The sequence below is a fragment of the Anabrus simplex genome, chromosome 10, assembly GCF_040414725.1.
Source record: "Anabrus simplex isolate iqAnaSimp1 chromosome 10, ASM4041472v1, whole genome shotgun sequence".
Lineage (NCBI taxonomy): Eukaryota > Metazoa > Arthropoda > Insecta > Orthoptera > Tettigoniidae > Anabrus > Anabrus simplex.
In genome coordinates, this window is record NC_090274.1 from 25,033,527 (window position 1) to 25,052,717 (window position 19,191).

General features: G+C 38.9%; 1 protein-coding gene across 8 annotated transcripts in view; it reads left to right on the forward strand.

Annotated features, from left to right (window-relative positions):
- The window catches only part of Dap160 (dynamin associated protein 160), a 196,896-nt gene that overhangs the window by 140,786 nt on the left and 36,919 nt on the right, over positions 1-19,191 (forward strand). For all 8 annotated transcript variants that reach the window (XM_067154599.2, XM_067154598.2, XM_067154602.2 and 5 more), the window contains 8 exons: positions 1,270-1,361; positions 5,547-5,653; positions 8,604-8,676; positions 9,631-9,837; positions 9,915-9,998; positions 13,988-14,143; positions 14,223-14,360; positions 16,473-16,704. In XM_067154599.2, the coding sequence (XP_067010700.2) occupies positions 1,270-1,361; positions 5,547-5,653; positions 8,604-8,676; positions 9,631-9,837; positions 9,915-9,998; positions 13,988-14,143; positions 14,223-14,360; positions 16,473-16,704 (1,089 nt within the window). The remainder of the gene's footprint in view (positions 1-1,269; positions 1,362-5,546; positions 5,654-8,603; positions 8,677-9,630; positions 9,838-9,914; positions 9,999-13,987; positions 14,144-14,222; positions 14,361-16,472; positions 16,705-19,191) is intronic.

Here is a 19,191-nt window from a genome sequence, read left to right on the forward strand (position 1 = left end):
TATTTGATTTCACATAAATTTGTTGATTTGGAGGTTGAGGGACTTGCATATTTTTCAAAAGATTGAATTGCTTTCAAGAGTTTGATATCAGAAAATGTATTTTCAAGAACTTTCGGCAAGTAAGCTTTAAAGTGTTTTCAGCAAAATTGACCTGACCATCTTTACTTGAAGTCTGGTTTTCTCTTTGGTCCTGAGACTGTTCATGTGTGAGAATATTCTCTCAGTGCAAGTTTTTGAGCCCAGCAGACTACGATCAAACAAGACCTGTAGAGGGTGGGAATTAAAACATTTGACATTGGATGTTTCAGCTCCTTTAGTGTAAACCAGGACATTTTGTAGCTCAGACTTTGGGACATCAGAATACAATTCTGAAAAACAGGACATGTGCGATCCTTGGATAAAGTTTTATGTGGTATTCACAAAACAATATCGCTTGGCAAACACTGATGCAATAATGTTAACGTTGATGCTTTCACGGCCTGTATTTATAGACATGACACAGGCTCTTGGGCTTATGCCGTCTTAAGAAAACAAGGTGACATTCTTTATGTTTCGCAGAGAATCTCCAATTGGAGAAGACATCCTCGTGAACAGTTGAGATTTTCTTTGAAGATGCAGAGCAAAGTTGCCTATATCATGTCTACCGATGCAGTACTCTAGTGCGGACCAGACACACTGCAGCACATCCAGGTGATCGCCCTTACAGCTTCAGATTATCTAGCGATCTGGGTGGGGGAAGTAAGTACAGACTTCACGTACTCTCGAAGAAGAGAGTCTCCAAATTTAGATTCGGTGATCTCGGGGGCTACTTGCAGAACATCTAGTTACAATCTCCAACGTGGCCACTCTGAAAACATGCTACACGTTCATTACACTCTTTGTTTTAACAAATTCCTATGTGTACTATCTTGGAATTCACAGCCATCTAGAAGCAGTGGCACAGACTCCAGATGAAAAGACAGATTTTTTAAGTTAAATTCTCTGTGGGCACCAAATGTTAAAATGTTAGGCCCCTTTAAACAACAAGCATTATCATCATCATCAAATGTTAAACATATTCCTCTAAATTATGATGTAACAATAACTTGTAATCTAGAAGTAATTTTGTATGCACTCAATATATTACTTGAAAAGTGATATTGCTATATGTAACAAATACACAGTTTAACAGAACATTATTTATTTTTCTCTCCATTATACCTAATTATTGATTGACTTCTATAGCTTGTATCATACCCTTTGTTTATTAATGTTTATTGTATTTTGTAGTGGACACAACAGAGCAGATGCGACAAGGGTACATCCAGGAGCTGATCAGCACAGAGCACGCCTACATCGAGGACATGTCTATCGTTCATGATGTGAGTCTTGGAGTCTTACTAGTATCAGTAATCTGTACCTGCTTGTAGTTCTCATTAGACTTTTTATTTCATTTGATTGTTTGAGTTGAACACACTACACACCAGTCGTTTTTTCCCCACTGGGAGAGAAAAGAGAATGAGATTTCCCCACAAGAGGTCAGTTACGAAAGATGAAAGTGAAGGTGAATTTGGCATATGAAAATCAAGCAGTGTCATATTTGGCTGAGGTTGATGGTTCCTATTCCATGCTCACAAGTTGATCTTTCTTTATTTGTTTCAGAAGTTCAGATGTTAGAAACTGAACACCAATAAAACTATAAAAAGTCAAATTATTAGTATAGAGGAAAAAATATGTAGGCCTACAAGTGGCAGTGTTATTCAGTTGTCATCATCATCGTTTAACAATTTTTAGTTGCCCAATTGTAGTGTAAGAGTATTTCTGTCAATCTAGATACTTTTGTTCCTCTTGGACTTGCACCATTTCTCGTTTCTTTCTTCCAGGCCCTATTTCATTTGAGTGATTCATCTTTTTAATGGTTGGCCTCTAGATCTCTTGCCTTTGAGATCTTTCTGAAGCCAGTCTGTCGCTACTCTGTTTTAGTCCATTCTCTTTACGTATCTAAAACATTTTAACCTTGATCTCTTGTTTCATCAGCCTGCTGTAAGACCTGCCTGCTAACAAAACAGATCCCAATACAAGTTTGGAATCACAAAGGAAAACCTACATGGCACCAAGCAGTGGCTGATGATCTCAGGCCGAGCAGAATAGCGGAGCAAGACGGACACATCTTTAAACAAATAATACAGGATTGGAGTGTGCCTGAAGACAAGATCAAACCAGCAAAACGGCTTCCCTGGTCAGAGGAAAGAAAACATGCTCATATTAAGAGAATGAAGGATGTAACCGGTTTCCAGTGGTTACGTAGTACATAGCAAAGAAAAAGAAAAAATTAAATTACACAGAACTTTAACATCCATAGCACCAACCCAACATCAGGTAAACTGCATCAAGTCTAAACAAATGAACATCGGGTTGGGCAACGTGACGACTATAATAAAAGGATGTGGAGCGGGCATGGAAACCCTACCAGGGCCATTGGGATACACGTAGGTTGTGAATTTCTAGAAAAATCAACGGTGATCCCTTGATCCTTGATATTATTTTCCAAAATAAACATTACAAAGAAAATTCGGAACAAAATTCATCAATTCAAAAATCCAGTTACGATATCTCCAAAAAACAAATTAGATGTAATTTGCCAAGGGTTTTTCTTTTAAGTCAAGGAGGGTAACCAAAGATACCTTAACATAATGTAACTTCTAAAATACAACTTTTAAGGCTAATGGAAACCACATGATACAAATACAAAATTAAATGAAAGTTAACACACTTTCAGACAATCGTGCCATGTAATGGAAACAAAGGGGAAACCAGAAATACGAGTACTTAAACTTGACGCAGAGGCCAGTTCAACTTAACTCCCACACCAAAAACACTTCTGATGCGGGGCAGAGGAAAAACTAGCGTGCATCGAGTGATACGGAGTTACTGGAGGCAAACCCTGAGGGAAATAAAATTAATCTACTAATTACACGATTTACCAAACCAAAGGAAAAGGGGGAATGCCTCCAAAATCAAACAGGCAGGCCCAGCTGAAAAACTAAGGCATCTAACTAATTGAGTGGTGAGTTTGGGTGAATAGGGGTAAACTCCAATGGAAAATACAAGCAAAAATTAAATATAAATTAAGATGGAAATGAAACCAACAGTGCTTACCCCAAGGCAGCCCATCCGGGGGCGGGGGAGGGAGGATCGCTGACGTGCGTCTGGTCGCTGGACTGACAAGAAATGAAAAGACCACGAAATCTTGCCTCGCTCACTTAAGAAGGCAAGGCTGGCCCCAGTGTGATCATCGAGTAACCAATCAGACCACAGAAGTTTCCTTCTCGCCACCCAGATCCACCAATCAAAACCCCTTACCGAGCCCCGTTATTTTCACAATATTCCAGAATATCACCTAACTCTAAACGCAAAACTTCCATCTTCTAAAATTAATAAAAACATGCTTCTAGAATCGACAGGGGCAGACACACCCTGTTCCGAAAGTCCGCGTCACGAAAATTTCCAGAACATTGCAAAATATCACTCAACAACAATAATATTTTACAATTTAGTAGTTACGTTTCCAAATTTAGATAGATAAAAAGAATACAAATAAAATGTTCTACAATAATATTTTACAACATATAGTAAACATTTCTTTGAAAGAAACATATTCCACAGGTCTCAGAGAACATGGTTGGAAACCCCCGAGGAGGCTGTAACAATGTTAAAAAAAGACAGCTGTTTATTTTCACGTGGATTTCATGGTGAATAATTTTATTTTGGTTTTTATCTTTTCTTGCTTTCTGGAACTTCATTTTTGCAGTTTGTAGCCTGTTAAATGGTACAATACTTCAGGCTGTATAGTGTTACTGGTAAGAAGGAAGCATTCTTTGGTCTCTCAAATATCAAAAAGGCAAAGAACACACCTGTTGTTCATGATTTGAGTCTTGGAGTATTACTAGTATCAGTAGTTCGTACCTCCTTGTAGTTCTCAATAGAATTATTTCATTATTTGTTTGAGTTTAACTCTCTGTACACCAGTAATTTCTTCCCCTCTGGGAGAGAAAAGAGATTGAGCTTTCCCCAGAAGAAGTCACCACGAATTGAACCTGCCCATCGACAGATTTGCAAACAGAATGAGCTCACCAGGTCTGAATCCAAAGGCGGCACCTACTGCAAGAGATGCTGAGAGATGGAAACTCTGGCTTACATCTTAGGGTCATTTCCTTTTGGCGAATGTTTATGGAATGCTTGGCACCACGCATTTTGATCTTCAATGGCTGATACACTGCACCAGAAAAGTTACAGCATGTACGAAGAATTTCATGGCATCGCAGTCAACAGTGAGACAAGAAGAATTCATGTAATCACCTTTAAACCTGGCGACAAGAAGGAATTTATTCTCGATCCGACCATCCGATTTAAGATTCAACAGGAACACCCCAACAAAGTCGACGCGGAAAAGAAAACTATATACACTCCTAACTGTTCCATACTACCTAGAGAAATCTATGGATCAGTGGTAGAGTGTTGGCCTCCAGATCCCAAGATAGTGCATTCAAAGCCGGCACAGGTAGTCGGAATTTGAAGGGCGGAAATAGTCCATTGAACACTCCATGTCATATGATGTCAGCATGTAAAAGATCTGTGGTGACACATTTGGTGTTTACCCAATAAAATTCATGGAAAACTTAGTCATAGATGCCCAAGAGAGATTTGGTTAACTCTGCCATCTAGTAGGCCTAGAGTAAAATAGAAAATGGAAATTGACAAGTAGACAGATGACATCACATTGAAATGTCTGCATAGGTAGGTGAGGCCATACATTGTGTATATATATATATATATGTATATATTTTTTTTTACCTGGAAAAGTACAACTTAACAGACATAGAAATCATTGGACTTGCAGTATGCTGGGTGTAAAGGGAGTTAGCACCATGAGACATTTCCACATAACAAACAAAATAATCATCAGCTGTGAAACACACACTTTAAGCGGGTCCATATCCATCTTAAGACCACCTCTACGCTCCTTTCACATAGTTAATTGGATGAGCACCCTTCACCTTACCTGATTCCACCTTCATTGCCACCTTGTGTTTGATTTCTTTGTTTCCATTACAGCAACGCAATATTTTAATTTAAAGTGAATACTTCTTTTATGACATTATTTGTCAATCGTAGCAGCCTCACTGGTTTCGGGTAGACTTAAGTGATGATGACAGAGAGGATTCCTGATTTGTTGGTATAACTGAGCCCCTTTTCGAAGTCGGTTGGTGATTTCAGCAGAGGACTGACTCTGTTTGGTTACAACACTTTAAAGATACTAGTCATGGATAACTTCTTTCAGTTTTACTGCATCTAATTCAATGTTTCTATGTGATCTTTACCTTCTGACAGGCATTAGAGTTGAACTATTCAAAAGGTAGCTATTTAGCCTTCAACGTCTCTTTGGCATGTACTAATAAGCAAGTCTGTTTGACGTACAGTGTGGTTGCAAAAGCTAAGTATGTAATCATAATAATAATAATAATAATAATAATAATGAGTAAGTGATTTAACTCTCTTTGATGCAGGTGTTTGAGAAGCCCTTGCTGGAGGGTGACGTTCTGACCAAAGAGGAGGTACACAAGATCTTTGTAAATTGGCGAGAGATCATAGAGTGTAACCACATGTTCCTCAGGTAAAGTATCAAGGGCTATGTCTTGAAAGTACCACCCAGTGCTATTTCAATCGTCAGTCACCTCTGATCTGCATTTAGTGCTGTCACCAGTTGGCAGATTCCCTACCTAGTTCCACATGATCTATCCTACTTCTAAAAACTCCATTCAAGCCTATTCATCTACTAATGCCATTCCGTGCCATGTCTCCACTGACAACTCAGAACATACCACTTACAAGAAATAAATTTCTCAACAACCTTCTCTCGGCCAAGCCAGCCCACACTCACCCAGACAACGAGACTAGCAGGGGAACTCCTCCTTCAAGTATTCATTTGACTCCACTTGATCTTCAAGTTTTCTATGCCGTTTTCACACATCATTACTTCAGCGCTTTGCGAGACTTAACCTCTGTCTCGAATTAGAGAGGAGTTCCGTATGGTTTCCAGTAACTTTTTAAATTGATCCAATACTGTACCTGATTGTTAAATTGTTCCATGTTACCTCATCTAGATTTATTTATTTGAAGGAGGCTTATTTTTAGTGTCATTTGGATTATTTTTAATGTGCTTCTTCAACTTCACTCTACTTTGGCCTGTTTTAGTGATTGACGTCAACTATTTTTTAAATAAAAAATAGTCTGATAAGGTAAATCCGGGACAGATGCCGCCCCGGTAGAGATGCCGCATACACTGTAGCTAAAGGTTTCCATCGTTACAGCTAGATGGCAATATGTGTGGTTTTTCAGTTTCTAAGGAAGAACTACTGTCTGCGAGTGTGACGAAATTTGCTCGTATATTACGCCAATTATAGCCGATATCATGAGGCGAGTACATGTTTCCTCCTGACAAAGTTTTTGCGTGTGTTAATTTATTGTATATTAAGTTGGCTTCAAATGCTTAAATCAGACGTTTTTAGTACAGCAGACGTCAGAAACATAACTGTAGTTGAGAGTAAGCTAATTTTGGGCCATGATAGCCTTGAGGTATGAAAACAGGAGGGTGCGGCGTCTCTCCCTGATAGTTGGCCTTCGGGCTGAGCAGCGGTCGCTGTGCAGGCCAGAGCCATTTCAAGGGTGTTAAGTGCCGTGGGGTTTTATATAACACAGTGAAGAATCCATTGCAGGTGCACATTTATAGTAAATCGAAATTAAAATATGATTTTAATGTTGTAAATTATCAGATAGATTTTTCCATTGAATGTTTATATTATGTGGATATAATTGTCTTGTAGTACGTTCTAGTGTTCGGTTATATTAAAGTTGAAGAAATTGGCTTAAATTTGATTTTGTCATTAATTATTTTACTCGCGGCATCTCTCCCGAGCAAAGTCGGCATCTATACCGGGATCCAGGGAGAGACGCCGCAGATGCAACAATTCCTTTGTTCACTCCTTTCTCCCATTTGCTTTCAATTGCCAATATTTTGTTCATCCCCGATCAAATGTACATGTTTTCAAATTATGCTCGATGAATTTGCAACAATTTTTAAAGTAAATATACCGAGATATAACAAAAGACGTAAAAAGTGCGGCAACTCTCCCGGAATTACCCTATACACTTGATTATGAAAACAGGGGCAGTAAGTGCCCATACTAAATGGCCTTAATGGTCAAAAGAAAAGGTTTAAGATATTGGCCATAAACAAAATGCTAGGAGGCGAACACTTGCACTATACTACCGAGGGTGACTAGATGAAGAAAAATACTGAGTTCCAAAAGCAGGGATAAAATGTAAAATTTTACAAAATCATAGTCACCCCAATACCAAGTTGACTTTGAATTAAAAGAGTGTGAACACACTTTATTCCCTAGGTTACATATTTCCCAGCAGGGATTTGAATAAAGTACTTAGACTTGCTTGAAACTTTACATTAAAAGATGATGTTAAACTTTGGAAATTTACATTAAGAATGAAGTTTGAAACCTTCCCCTCAAGTCAGCTATCTGAAACTATCACATATTTAAGAGATGTATGCCATTACCTTGAATTGATGGGCCTTCCGATGGCAGGCAAAGGCTTTCCCCTGCCTGCACTACGTATGCACTCTAAACCTGTGGACTGGAGCGATGAATAAGACAACATGGCCCAAAAAGCTTCCAGCTTTTATAGCAAAGGGGAAGGTTCCAGAACTCTCTAGGCTGAAGGCCTGTACACACCCTCAATTTTGATTGGCTAATCGAATAAATATCCAAAATTTCTGATTGGCTAGTAATTTCATGAAGAAGGAAGAGATAGAGCACAAAAACAATCTACAAACACTTCAGTTTTGAAAACTTAGAAATACCAAAATTATTTTGAAAACTAATTGTCCATCCTCCCACCAGAGGAGTAGAGACCTGAAGATTTTTTTTTTTGCTAGGGGCTTTACGTCGCACCGACACAGATAGGTCTTATGGCGACGATGGGATAGGAAAGGCCTAGGAGTTGGAAGGAAGCAGCCGTGGCCTTAATTAAGGTACAGTCCCAGCATTTGCCTGGTGTGAAAATGGGAAACCACGGAAAACCATATTCAGGGCTGCCGATAGTGGGATTCGAACCTACTATCTCCCGGATGCAAGCTCACAGCCGCGCGCCTCTACGCGCACGGCCAACTCGCCCGGTACCTGAAGATTAAAGTTCAAACTTCTTCCAATAGACAGTTCAAGGTTCACATTACAGATGGCCTTCTAAAAGGCGCTCAGTTTAAATGTACGGAGCAGGTGTACCTCCGGTACAGTTAACATCAACGTACTGCCTAGTAGAGCAGCTCGTCTCTGTACCCCAAAGTTTGCAACATTTTCGTTACACTATTATTCTGTCAGAAACCTCTTGGAACAAATTGTGCTGCAGAGACTTATGAACCCTCTCCTTTACATCCTTACTACAACCTTTAAATGCCCTCATGTAGCCTGTATTAAAACCTCGTTAATGTGAATTCCTTATATTGGCATCAAGGTACTTCCAGTATCTACATGTTGCTCTGTTTGTCACAGGGCACTGCGTGTTCGCCGGGATATGAGCGCTGGGGGAGAGATCCGCATGATAGGAGACATCCTGTGTGAGAATGTGAGTATCAGCGTCAGTCGTCCTTCCTTGTCCTTTCCTGCAGTGAGCTGTCATTGTATGTAGAAAGAACATGAAAAGGAATGCATAATAGGATGTATGAAGATGCAGAGATTGTCCTCCTTTTGTGCTTTCATGTTCGTCCTTGTCTCCTCTTTCTACTGCTCCCTCTGCTAGCTTTGACCTGTTATTGTGCTTGTCCTATAATGTGTTCCTTTTGAAGTTCTTATCTTTCTGTATATGACTTGATTTTCTCTTCAATAGATGAGAACGAATGGGTTACTAAAAAAATGCATTTTTGAGATTTTACCATCAATGTATAGCTTATTTTGTCCTCTACAAACTCCGAAAGTGTTACAACAAAAGATCAAATGTATTCTTGCCAGGAAGCACTTCTAATGGTTTTTTATGTTCTGATAATATCGCTTTGCTTAATTTGAAAGAGTCATTTTGAGTTGTACCTCTTTTCCAGATATTTTTCTTTTACATAGCACTTTAATTAGTCATATAATTAAAGTCTAATAGTATTAATGGTGTACTTTCTTCGTTCAAATGCTATGAGTTTGAATCGTAGGTATTTATTCCTTAGAATCCTCTTCTCTTCTCTGCCTTTAGTTTGAAGCATTGATAAATTTAATTCTTCTAATCGTTCATAATCTCTGTGAACCAAGTGTTCTTTGTTTTATTTTTCCAGAAGTAACTACATAACTAAATAAATAACTAAATAATTCGACCATCAACTTGTTTTCTCCTTTCCATTACTTACAAGAGTAGAATTTGGAGGACTTTTGCAACTTCCCCACTCAATTTAGGTTATATTCTTGAATGTGTTGTATTATAGATATCAAAGTTGATCTTTCTATGATCTGAAGAGAACATGTTGATCTAGGCAAATACAAAATAAATTGAAACTGCTGTTGGTCTTTCCTTAACAGAAGGTGTCTGTTTTCCCTCCAGTTACCTCGTATGACTGCGTACGTGCGGTTCTGTAGCTGCCAGCTGAGCGCAGCCACATTCCTGCAGCAGCTGACGGAGACATCTTCGGACTTCCGAGACCTGGTGCGGCGCTGTCAGTGCGATCCTCGCACCAAGGGCATGCCCCTCAGCAGCTTCCTCATCAAGCCCATGCAGCGCATTACCAAATATCCGCTCATCATCAAGAAGGTAAGAGTCTTACTGTAGCCTTGTTCCACACCCCTTGAATAGAGACCCACTTACTGGTGGATATCTTTTGCTTTCAGATCTTAGAGTTTACTCCAGAGGGGCATCCGGACAGGCAGAACTTACAGGAGGCACTCTACAAGGCAGAAGAGTTCTGCAAGCAGGTTTGTGTTACAACTGCACAGTAAAGCTAAGTACAGTAAAACCTCGTTAATTCGAAGTCGTTGGGACTCAAAAATCGGACTTCGAATTACGTGATTTCGAATTAACCGCCAATTCGCAATTCAGAAGTACCAACCCTCGCTGCGTTACAAAATATTCTAAGGCCCGGTACTGCATGCAGTTAACCTTGATTCACAGTTTATACCTTTCAAATGCCATGAAAAAAGAACTATTTCCAAAAAGTATCCAAGAAGGTGCATTTACAGTATTCAAATAATGCACTTGGATATCTCACTGGCAAACATAACCTCACGCAACGAAAGAAAGAAAGAAAGGAAAAAAAGCACGATTCAAAGACGAGAAATCTATGCTGGCTCCCATGTGCAAGTACTTTATTCATTGAATTACTATATTGTAAGCATTTTAGATGCCTTGTATTTACACAGAAAGTGCCCGATGTTCTTGAAATCGAACTTTCCTATGACTATCCTTGTACGATTTACTGCCATGGCACCTTCTCTTGTACTTCAGAAATGTAAGCACAAGTATCGCAAAGTATTCTAAGACTCATTAATACATGCAATCACCTCGATTCACAGTTTAAAACTTTCAAATGCCATGGGGAAAAACTATCTCCAACATGTATCCAACAAGGTGCATTTACAACGTTCAAATAATGCACTTGGGTAAATAACTTACAAACATAACCTCACGCAACGAAAGAAAAATATCACACAATTCAAAGACGAGGATAAATTATGCTGGTTCCCCTGTGCAAATGCATTATTTTTTGGATTTCTGTACTGTTTGCATTTTTAGATGCTTTGTACTGGCATGGAAAGTGTCCGACGCCTTTCCTATGACGAGGGGATAAAGTTTCTCGCAATGACCCCCATCCCTCACACTTGTACGATTCTCCGGCTGGCACTTTCTCCTTTAAAACCATATGATGGTTTGGGCTCGCATTAAAATAAAGTAATGCAGTTTCATCGGCAATGACAATATTGTTCGGTGCTTACTAATTTATTAAATGAGCCAGTTTTTTTGTTTTTTTGTCAACTGCCGGCATCGCCAGTGTTCGTGGATTCTGTTATCCCGCACACTGCACGTTGCGTGATATTATTACGGCGTTCCTTAAAAGTTTAAATACAAAAGAATTCCGATTTCATTCAACTTACTAATCAATCATGAAGCGCACTGTAGATCCACCGAAGTGAATGTAAATGCGGAAAGCTACGGTACTCCTCCACGTTGCGGAACACATGTTCTATTATGACGCGGATAAATTTCGAGTTGAAATTACTCTGTAACATACTACTGTTTTAAAATGTAAAGGCAGTTTCGAATTAAAAGTCTAAATTTCGGTAATGGGACCGACATTGTACTTCGAATTACGAATTATCCGTATTTCGAATTAAACAATTTAAATAACATGCAAAACTGTATCTCATGTTTCCGGGAACGAGACCTTCTTCGAATTAGGCGGGATTTTGAATTAACCGATTTTGAATAATCGAGGTTCTACTGTATTAGGCTTCTCCGATCAAGAACTTAATCATGACAAGTTTCCAAAATATCTTGGCAATAAAGCATCATCTCTTGAACTTACGAAACAAACTGAAAACTCAAAACAGTGAAATTCAGAAGCTGTTTGGTACTACCTGCAGTTCTGCTGCAAGCATCCTACATTTTTCAGCCTCACAAAATAAAGCATCAAATAAATACGCTTGAAAATGAGGTTTTGTATGTTACACAAGTACATAAGAATTTATCGTTTATCCTAGGGGAAGAGTATTGGCCGTACTAGAGGTTACATCGGTCAAAAATAGGTAAAAGTAAAAATAAATTGGAAAATCGGAAGAAGAGTTGAAAACCGGAAAGTTTCCGGGTAAATCGGAAGAGTTGGCAGGTATGCTTTAGTCAGAGTGGGGTCAAAACTGATTGAAACAAGGGCTGCAACTTATTATCCAAACGAGTTATAATTCAGAGAGTCTGGATGGAGATTCTTCACCTTCAAGTTTGTTAAACTGCTAATAGGTGGCAGGCTTAGGCAGCTTTAGTAAGCTGAATTCACAGCACAGTGCATGCGATCTTGTACACAATGGAAAGCAATTATCGTGGTCAGGCCGTTAACACTACAAAACAAACGGCTACATTTAGAGTGGTGCCATGACTGAGAAGCGTGGCCTGCTAATGAATGGCGTCGCATTTTGTTCAGTGATGAATCGTGGTTCTGCACTACCCTGGATGACCATCGTCTGCGAGTGTGGCAGCGATCTGGGGAGATGTCCAGTTCTTCCAATGTTGTACCTTGCACTCATTCTTTTTTAAAAAACAACGATGTACTGCAATGCTTGCTGTAACAGCTGATGGCAGAAAGGTTGCACCTTACATTGTTCTAAAACGAAAAACCATGTCTAAAGCAAAATTTCCGTGAGTGATCCACTTTCGTATTCAAGAAAAAGGGTGGATGGACACGTCACTCGTACGAGATTGGATATGAACGGTTTGAGGTAATGTAGCAGGGTCCCTCCTTCGATGCCCGGCCGTTCTCGTGTTGGACAGTTTTCTTTTTTTTTGCCAGTACCGGTATGTCATTGTTATGACTTTACATGAATTGTACTTTTATTAATTCATGTTTATTTCACTTCAGGTCGTATTGTCAGCTCTTAACGGGAAGAATATTTTCCGGTGTCGGTACTTCAAACCCATTTGTCTAACCTTGTGTACCCTATTTGACTTTTCAGAAAATATCGCGCGCCGGAATTTTACGCCAAATGACGATAACCGCAAATGAGTTGAACCAATTGTGTTTATATGCTATTTGATGTACTTTTTAAATGAAAATGAATTTTAAATAATTTGTAAACATCTGAATTCCTTGAATAATTTACGCATCCAAAATTTTCGCCTGTATGTTTTGTCAAAAAAGTGCCTTAATTACACAAGAAAATATGGTATTATGCATTTTGTTGCGTGTCTCGGTGTGACATAAATATATAATTCATATGTGTCATAAATGAGAATGATTAGGTACATTTTCTTTAAGATTTTAAATTTAATGGTCAATTCGCATTGTAACTATAGATATGTATGCCTTTTATCCTGACCTTTTTTAACCTAGACCGTGGTGGAATATATGTAATGAAATCTAAGAATTAAAAAATATTCCTATTTTTGGTTTCTAAAAGTTGGCAGGTATGCTAAAGATAGTAAGCCAGGAATGAAGGCACACAATGAGTTACATGATTAAAGGAGAATCCTAATCGCAAGTCCTCAGAGTATGGCTGTTCCTTCACAGTTGCTGTTCTTATTGAATGGAATAATCTGCTGCAAGATGTTGATATCAATGTCCAAGAAATGTAAATGTGCATGCACAAATTATCTGATGGAAAGATAAAAAGAGCAAGGCAGCAAGCCATAATCACTTTCCTACTTCCTCAACCTCTTTTTTAAGAAAATCCTCTTCGCCTTGTCTACTTTACACTGTACCATTCCCAACTTGGGCAGAAACTCTCAGTACAAGAGTAACTTTTACTTCATATAGAATTCTACTTTGTTTCATAATTCTCTTTTTTCAACTTAAGTGTTCATGTTTATCTTCAAAACTGTACTGTGTTTCTGTAATATTGTCCTCTTTCCCCATGACTTTTATAACTTTGATAGTGTAAGTAGTTGTTGTTGTTAGCTATTGTTTAATAGTACTATGTCCTCTAAGTTTATGAGTTTTATGAATGGTTACTTTTTAAGATTAATTATTTATCAAACTAATTCTGTTACTGGTCGAGTGTAAGACAGGTGTACTAACTTTGCCGGGATAAAAATATTATCATCTATCTGTCTGAGCAGCTACATATTGAGAGAAGTATTTAGCCATAGCATTGTCAATGTTCAGAGCAAACTGGATAACCATTCTTCTCTTCTCCTTGCCAATTAAGGCTATACTGAAAATTTTGGATTGTTGAATATTTCTTTTTGAAACTGTGCACAGGTGAACGAAGGAGTTCGTGCCAAAGAGAACTCGGACAGGCTGGAGTGGCTGCAGCGCAGAGTGCAGTGCGACGGTCTTCCAGAGGAACTGATCTTCAACTCCATGACCAACTCACTAGGCCCACGCAAGTTCCTACACTACGGCTTCCTCCACAAGGTGCGTAGATACTTGTTCATCCAGGAAGATGAGTTGACGAACTTTGTGAAATACTGAACGTGTTGATTTTGGTTTACAGGCGAAGAGTGGCAAGGAGCTAATGGGTTTCCTGCTCAACGACTTCCTCCTGCTTGCTCAGCCTAGCAAGTCGCTTGCCGGCAACCACACTTTCTCCTTTGAGAGGTGCTCCAACATCAACTTTAAGCTTTATAAAAAGGTAACATTCCAAGTCATATACTGGATTATTCAGCTAAGTTGTCTACCTCAGATAATTTATAAACTATTCAAGATATCAATATTCTGTTTTCACTTTCAGTAATGTTACCAAGGGGCTCATAATATGACTTACAGTACTTTTTCATGGCATTAATATCATCTCATATCATCTGAGATAATGGTACTTTTTTTTTTTTTTTAAGTGGAACTACATTGTTTTCTACATATAGTCTTAAGCCTACAAATATTGCAAATTCATACTGTGATTATTTTGAAAATCAGATGAGTACTTCTTGAGAAAATCTAATGAATTCAAGTGTGGTTCATTTGACAGCTGGGGGCAGCCTTGTTCGATTGTCTGATTTTTACACCTCTAATATCGCCATGAATAACAGGTAAAGGAAAAGCAGATATGCGAAGGGTTTCCATTCTTATCCGACTTCCCTTAGTTGACCCTTGATCTTCTGTAATCTGGTGTTGGTGTCCGTATCAGATGCACGCAACTTACGAATGTTCTCCTTCAAGCTACATAAAAGTCATTACCCATATTACATTGAACAAACATAAATTATAATTAATCAAGTTGCTCATCTATGCAGATAGGGATGCCAACTCCCAGATCAACTCAGGAATATTTAGCTGCTATAAGAGCGACGACATAGTTTGCCATCAACCACTGAACCATTTAGTTTCAAGTTTGGATGTGATGTTCGGACTTCATCAATGTTTTAAATTAAGATTGTAAATTGTGGCATACCAAAGTGTTTACAGTAATTTATTATTGGTTATATGTGTGCATGTCTTCCAATTGTAGTGTGGCTGAAGATGACCCAAAATATATGGGGTCAAAACTAGTCCCAGTTTTATAAGACAATATACAAGCTTATGGTATTGAATAGGTTGACCCTTTTCTACCCTTTGATAGTGATCAGTTGTCAATACGGACCATAATGAAACTCATAACTTATGATAATGGGTTAGGAAAGGGCGATTGGGAAGGCAGTGGTCATTGCTTTAATTAAAGTGAAAATGGTAGACCACCAAGAACTATCAGGCTGTAAAAATCATATTACATAGGTATGTACACATTTTTAGGGTTTATAGTATAGGAGTGATATTAAGTTAAAGCCGTGTGTTACATGTTACATAGCGAGTCAGGGTGATATCTAAAAATTGCTAGGCTCCATGACTAAATACCCATGGAGGGAGCTTGGAGTGAATGTGTTAACTGTCTCTCTTGAATGCAAAATCAGCAGAGAACACACCCAACAAAAACTAGCAACCGGGAGAGTTGGCCGTGCAGTTAGGGCCGCACAGCTGTGAGCTTGCATCTGAGAGATAGTCGGTTTGAACCCCACTGTTGGCAACCCTGAAGATGTTTTTCCGTGGTTTCCCATTGTTGCACAAAGCAGATGCTGGGACTGTACCTTAATTAAGGCCACGGTCGCTTGCTTCCCACTCCTAGGTCTTTCCTATCCCATTGACGCCATAAGACCTGTCTGTGTTGGTGCAACGTAAAACAAATTGAAAAAAAAAGTCTAGCTAATATTAATAAATAAAGGTTTCGATACACTTTCGGCATCAAGACTGAAGATGTGCAAAATGTCCCTCCGTAGGTTTTGATGCTTGCATTCCTGATGAGGCTGGAAAGCAGAAAGAAGCTCGTCGGGGGCTGAGAAGAGACGGATGTAGAAGAAGTGAGATTGATGAGTAGAGAATCTGCCTATTTGAGATGCAGCGTGTGAAGATATGGAGATTGTCCTTGTCCTTTTGTGTTTCCATGTTTGTCCTTGTTGCCTCTTTCTTTTGCTTACCCCCCACCCCCTCCCCATCCCCCACACTGACCTGTAATAGTGTCTATCTTATTATATGTTACTTTTCATGTTCCAGTCTTTCTGTTTGACCTAATTTGTGCATTTCTTTTCTATGTCTTTGCAATTTCTTCCAAAGATAGCAAGGTCTTTGTTTTGCTTTGAATAGTTAAATATACTCCCTGTGTCCTATTTGAAGTCATTGTCTTCACACAACCTTTACCATCACAATCTCTTCAGTCTATAACCACAGTGTGTGTAGGTGTGTAAATTAGTAATAATTGTGTTTTGAACCATTACAGCCGCTGTTTCTCAACGAGATAACTCTGGTGCCAGAGCCTGAGAGGGCCGCTTCTCCTCCAGACTCTAACGATGCCCTCTGTAGTCTCCGCCTACAAGAGACCAGCAGTCCGGTGTGTCACGTCCTGGTGGCTCCTTCGGCGTCAGAGCGCAATCTGTGGGCCAAGCGCATCGAGGAGGCACGTCGCCACTTCTTGGAGATGGAGAAGAGTAACCTGCAGCGTCAGCAATCCAGTGAGTCTTGTGTCTTTCTACTCCAGCTTCAGTTGTTGGCTTACTGTATTTCCAATAATTGGACATCCCTGAAAGAATGTGAGAGAGAGAGAGAGAGAGAGAGTGCGTGGCTCAAATATCTGTGGAATTGTCATCCTAGGATTGAAAATTGAATTTCCTTGTAGGTTCCCATTGCAATGGTAAAAATCAATCTCATTATTCCACCACCACCACCATCATTTAACATTTCCACCTCTGTAGGTCATCTGTCATTTGTAGAAACAAATTAACATCCGTTATTGGGGATCAGCTGTGGAAAGGATTTCTTATCTACCAGGGGTCTCCAAAATACAAAGATTTCCATCAGGCCCTCGGCTTGCAAAAGTTTTGTAACATTAAATGATGAGAAAACTATGGTTTATCAGGAAAACAAGGGAATAAACTTGTTTTCGAATGCGGGATGCAATTCTTATGAGGGACTTCGCATAGTGGTTTTTTTGGACTACCTATTACTGTAGGTGATATAGATTTCGATTCCCATAGGGAACCTGAAATATTTGTCTTGAATGAGTAAATTCATAATTCCATGCATCTTGGTAGGTGTGCTAGTTACCAACTGATGGGCCCAAATTGGCACACTGGAGGGTTGAAACACAAGCAACCAATAATAGACCAATTAAATTGGAATTATTACTGTACGTGTGTTGAAGTCCAAAAAATGAAAATACATAGGCAAGTTGAGTGATCATCATTTAAAAGAGATTTTATTTATTCAGCAGCCCAAATAGGAGCTACAGTTTGACAAAAGCATTAAAATGTACACAAATTTTAAACTGTATGCTGAAAACATTGTTCAGTACATATAGGATTCCTAATCGTAGAGTGTTTACCAGAGTTTTCAGCATATTGTGTGAAACAGGTATTCTTCCAACTTCTCATCTTTCATCACGTATCATTGTCCCACAAACACATGTATGGAGAACATCACATGCGGAAAACTTGTACCCATTTCAAAACTTCAAAGAGGTTGGGTGGGTAAGACATGTGCGCGCCACAAGCACAAATGAAAAAGTACATTAAAACTGTCCTATCTTGAAAACCATTCACAATAGGGCATATGTCCATATGTAGTATTTTGCTTCAAATGCTTGTTCCTGCCAAATCCCTGAATATTGACCATTCCTCCTGGGACACCCTGTATAGCTCTTCTCTAATTATTGATTCATCCTATCAAATATACAGTTTTTTACATTTTCTATTTCAGACCAAGTCCAGCTGTTTAAACAGTTTTCTCCTTGTCATTTCTTAGGCATTGAATTGAGTTCAGCATATATCTTGTTCATATTACTAATAAAGAAATAAGTACAGTAAAACAACTGTGTGAATGAATGGTGTACGCCAATGAGCTAAAAACATTACGATCACGCCTTAGTATTGTTTTAATCTACCCTCTTCGTCTGGTGCTGAGTCATAGATGTTGAACCATTATAAGAGGTTCCATGCCCTTACAGCCTTGATGGATTTATTATCCTCATTTATCATTTGTTTGGTGTCCATTTTACTGGCTTTATGGTTATCGTAGAGGCCTTCAGTTCACAGGACCCCGGCTACGTCAGGGATTTTAATGGTAAATTATTAATTCCTTTGGCTCGGGGACAGAATGTTTGTGCTGTTCCCAACATACCTGCAGCTCATAGTAAACCATGCACAACACTATTCTCGACTGCAATAACACAGTTTCCTGTGCACGGAAGATTCCGCGCCCTTCGTTGAAGGGTCTGCTGTACCAGGCTAGCAATAACCACTTGAAATAATAATAATGCCTTGCGATGAATAAGAAAGGCCTGGCAGAACAACTAGAAGCCCAAGAGAGGAAAATTTTAACCCTTTGGCACTCAGCCTATATGCAGGAGTTTGCTCGAAGACACTCAGACTAATTTCTGTTATTTTCCAAACCAAATTACAAAACAATCAACATGTAAAAAGTTTAACACACATTAAAATAAAATAAATCACACTAATACAGGAAACTATGAGAATTTCAGAAATGAATATACCTAGGACGTATTGTTATTGGTAAAGCCCCCCAAAAAAAAAAAAAAAAAAAAATTTGAAAATAATTTTTTTTAAAAAATTTTTATTTTCAATGGCTGAAAAATCAGACATTATTGCGTCTTCCTTCTTTACTCTTAGACGTGAAAGAAAGAACATTTAATTCTGAATAATTTGATATCAATATGATGTGTGTGCTGCAATTCATTCATGAAGCATGACACAAAGTTATTCACTGTACATGTAACGGTCATCAATGTCAGGTCCTCGTGGTCCGATGCACAGTGAAAGCTGTGAGTGTGTCATTTCCCACATAATGCGAATCACTTTCAGCAAAAGAAGGTCATTATTATTGTCTAAATCATCTGAAAATTCAAGGAGATCAGCCTCATTCGGCCTTGAATATGGCCTAGCCATTACGATAAAAAGATGACGCAAGCTCGTGCAACAAGGGAG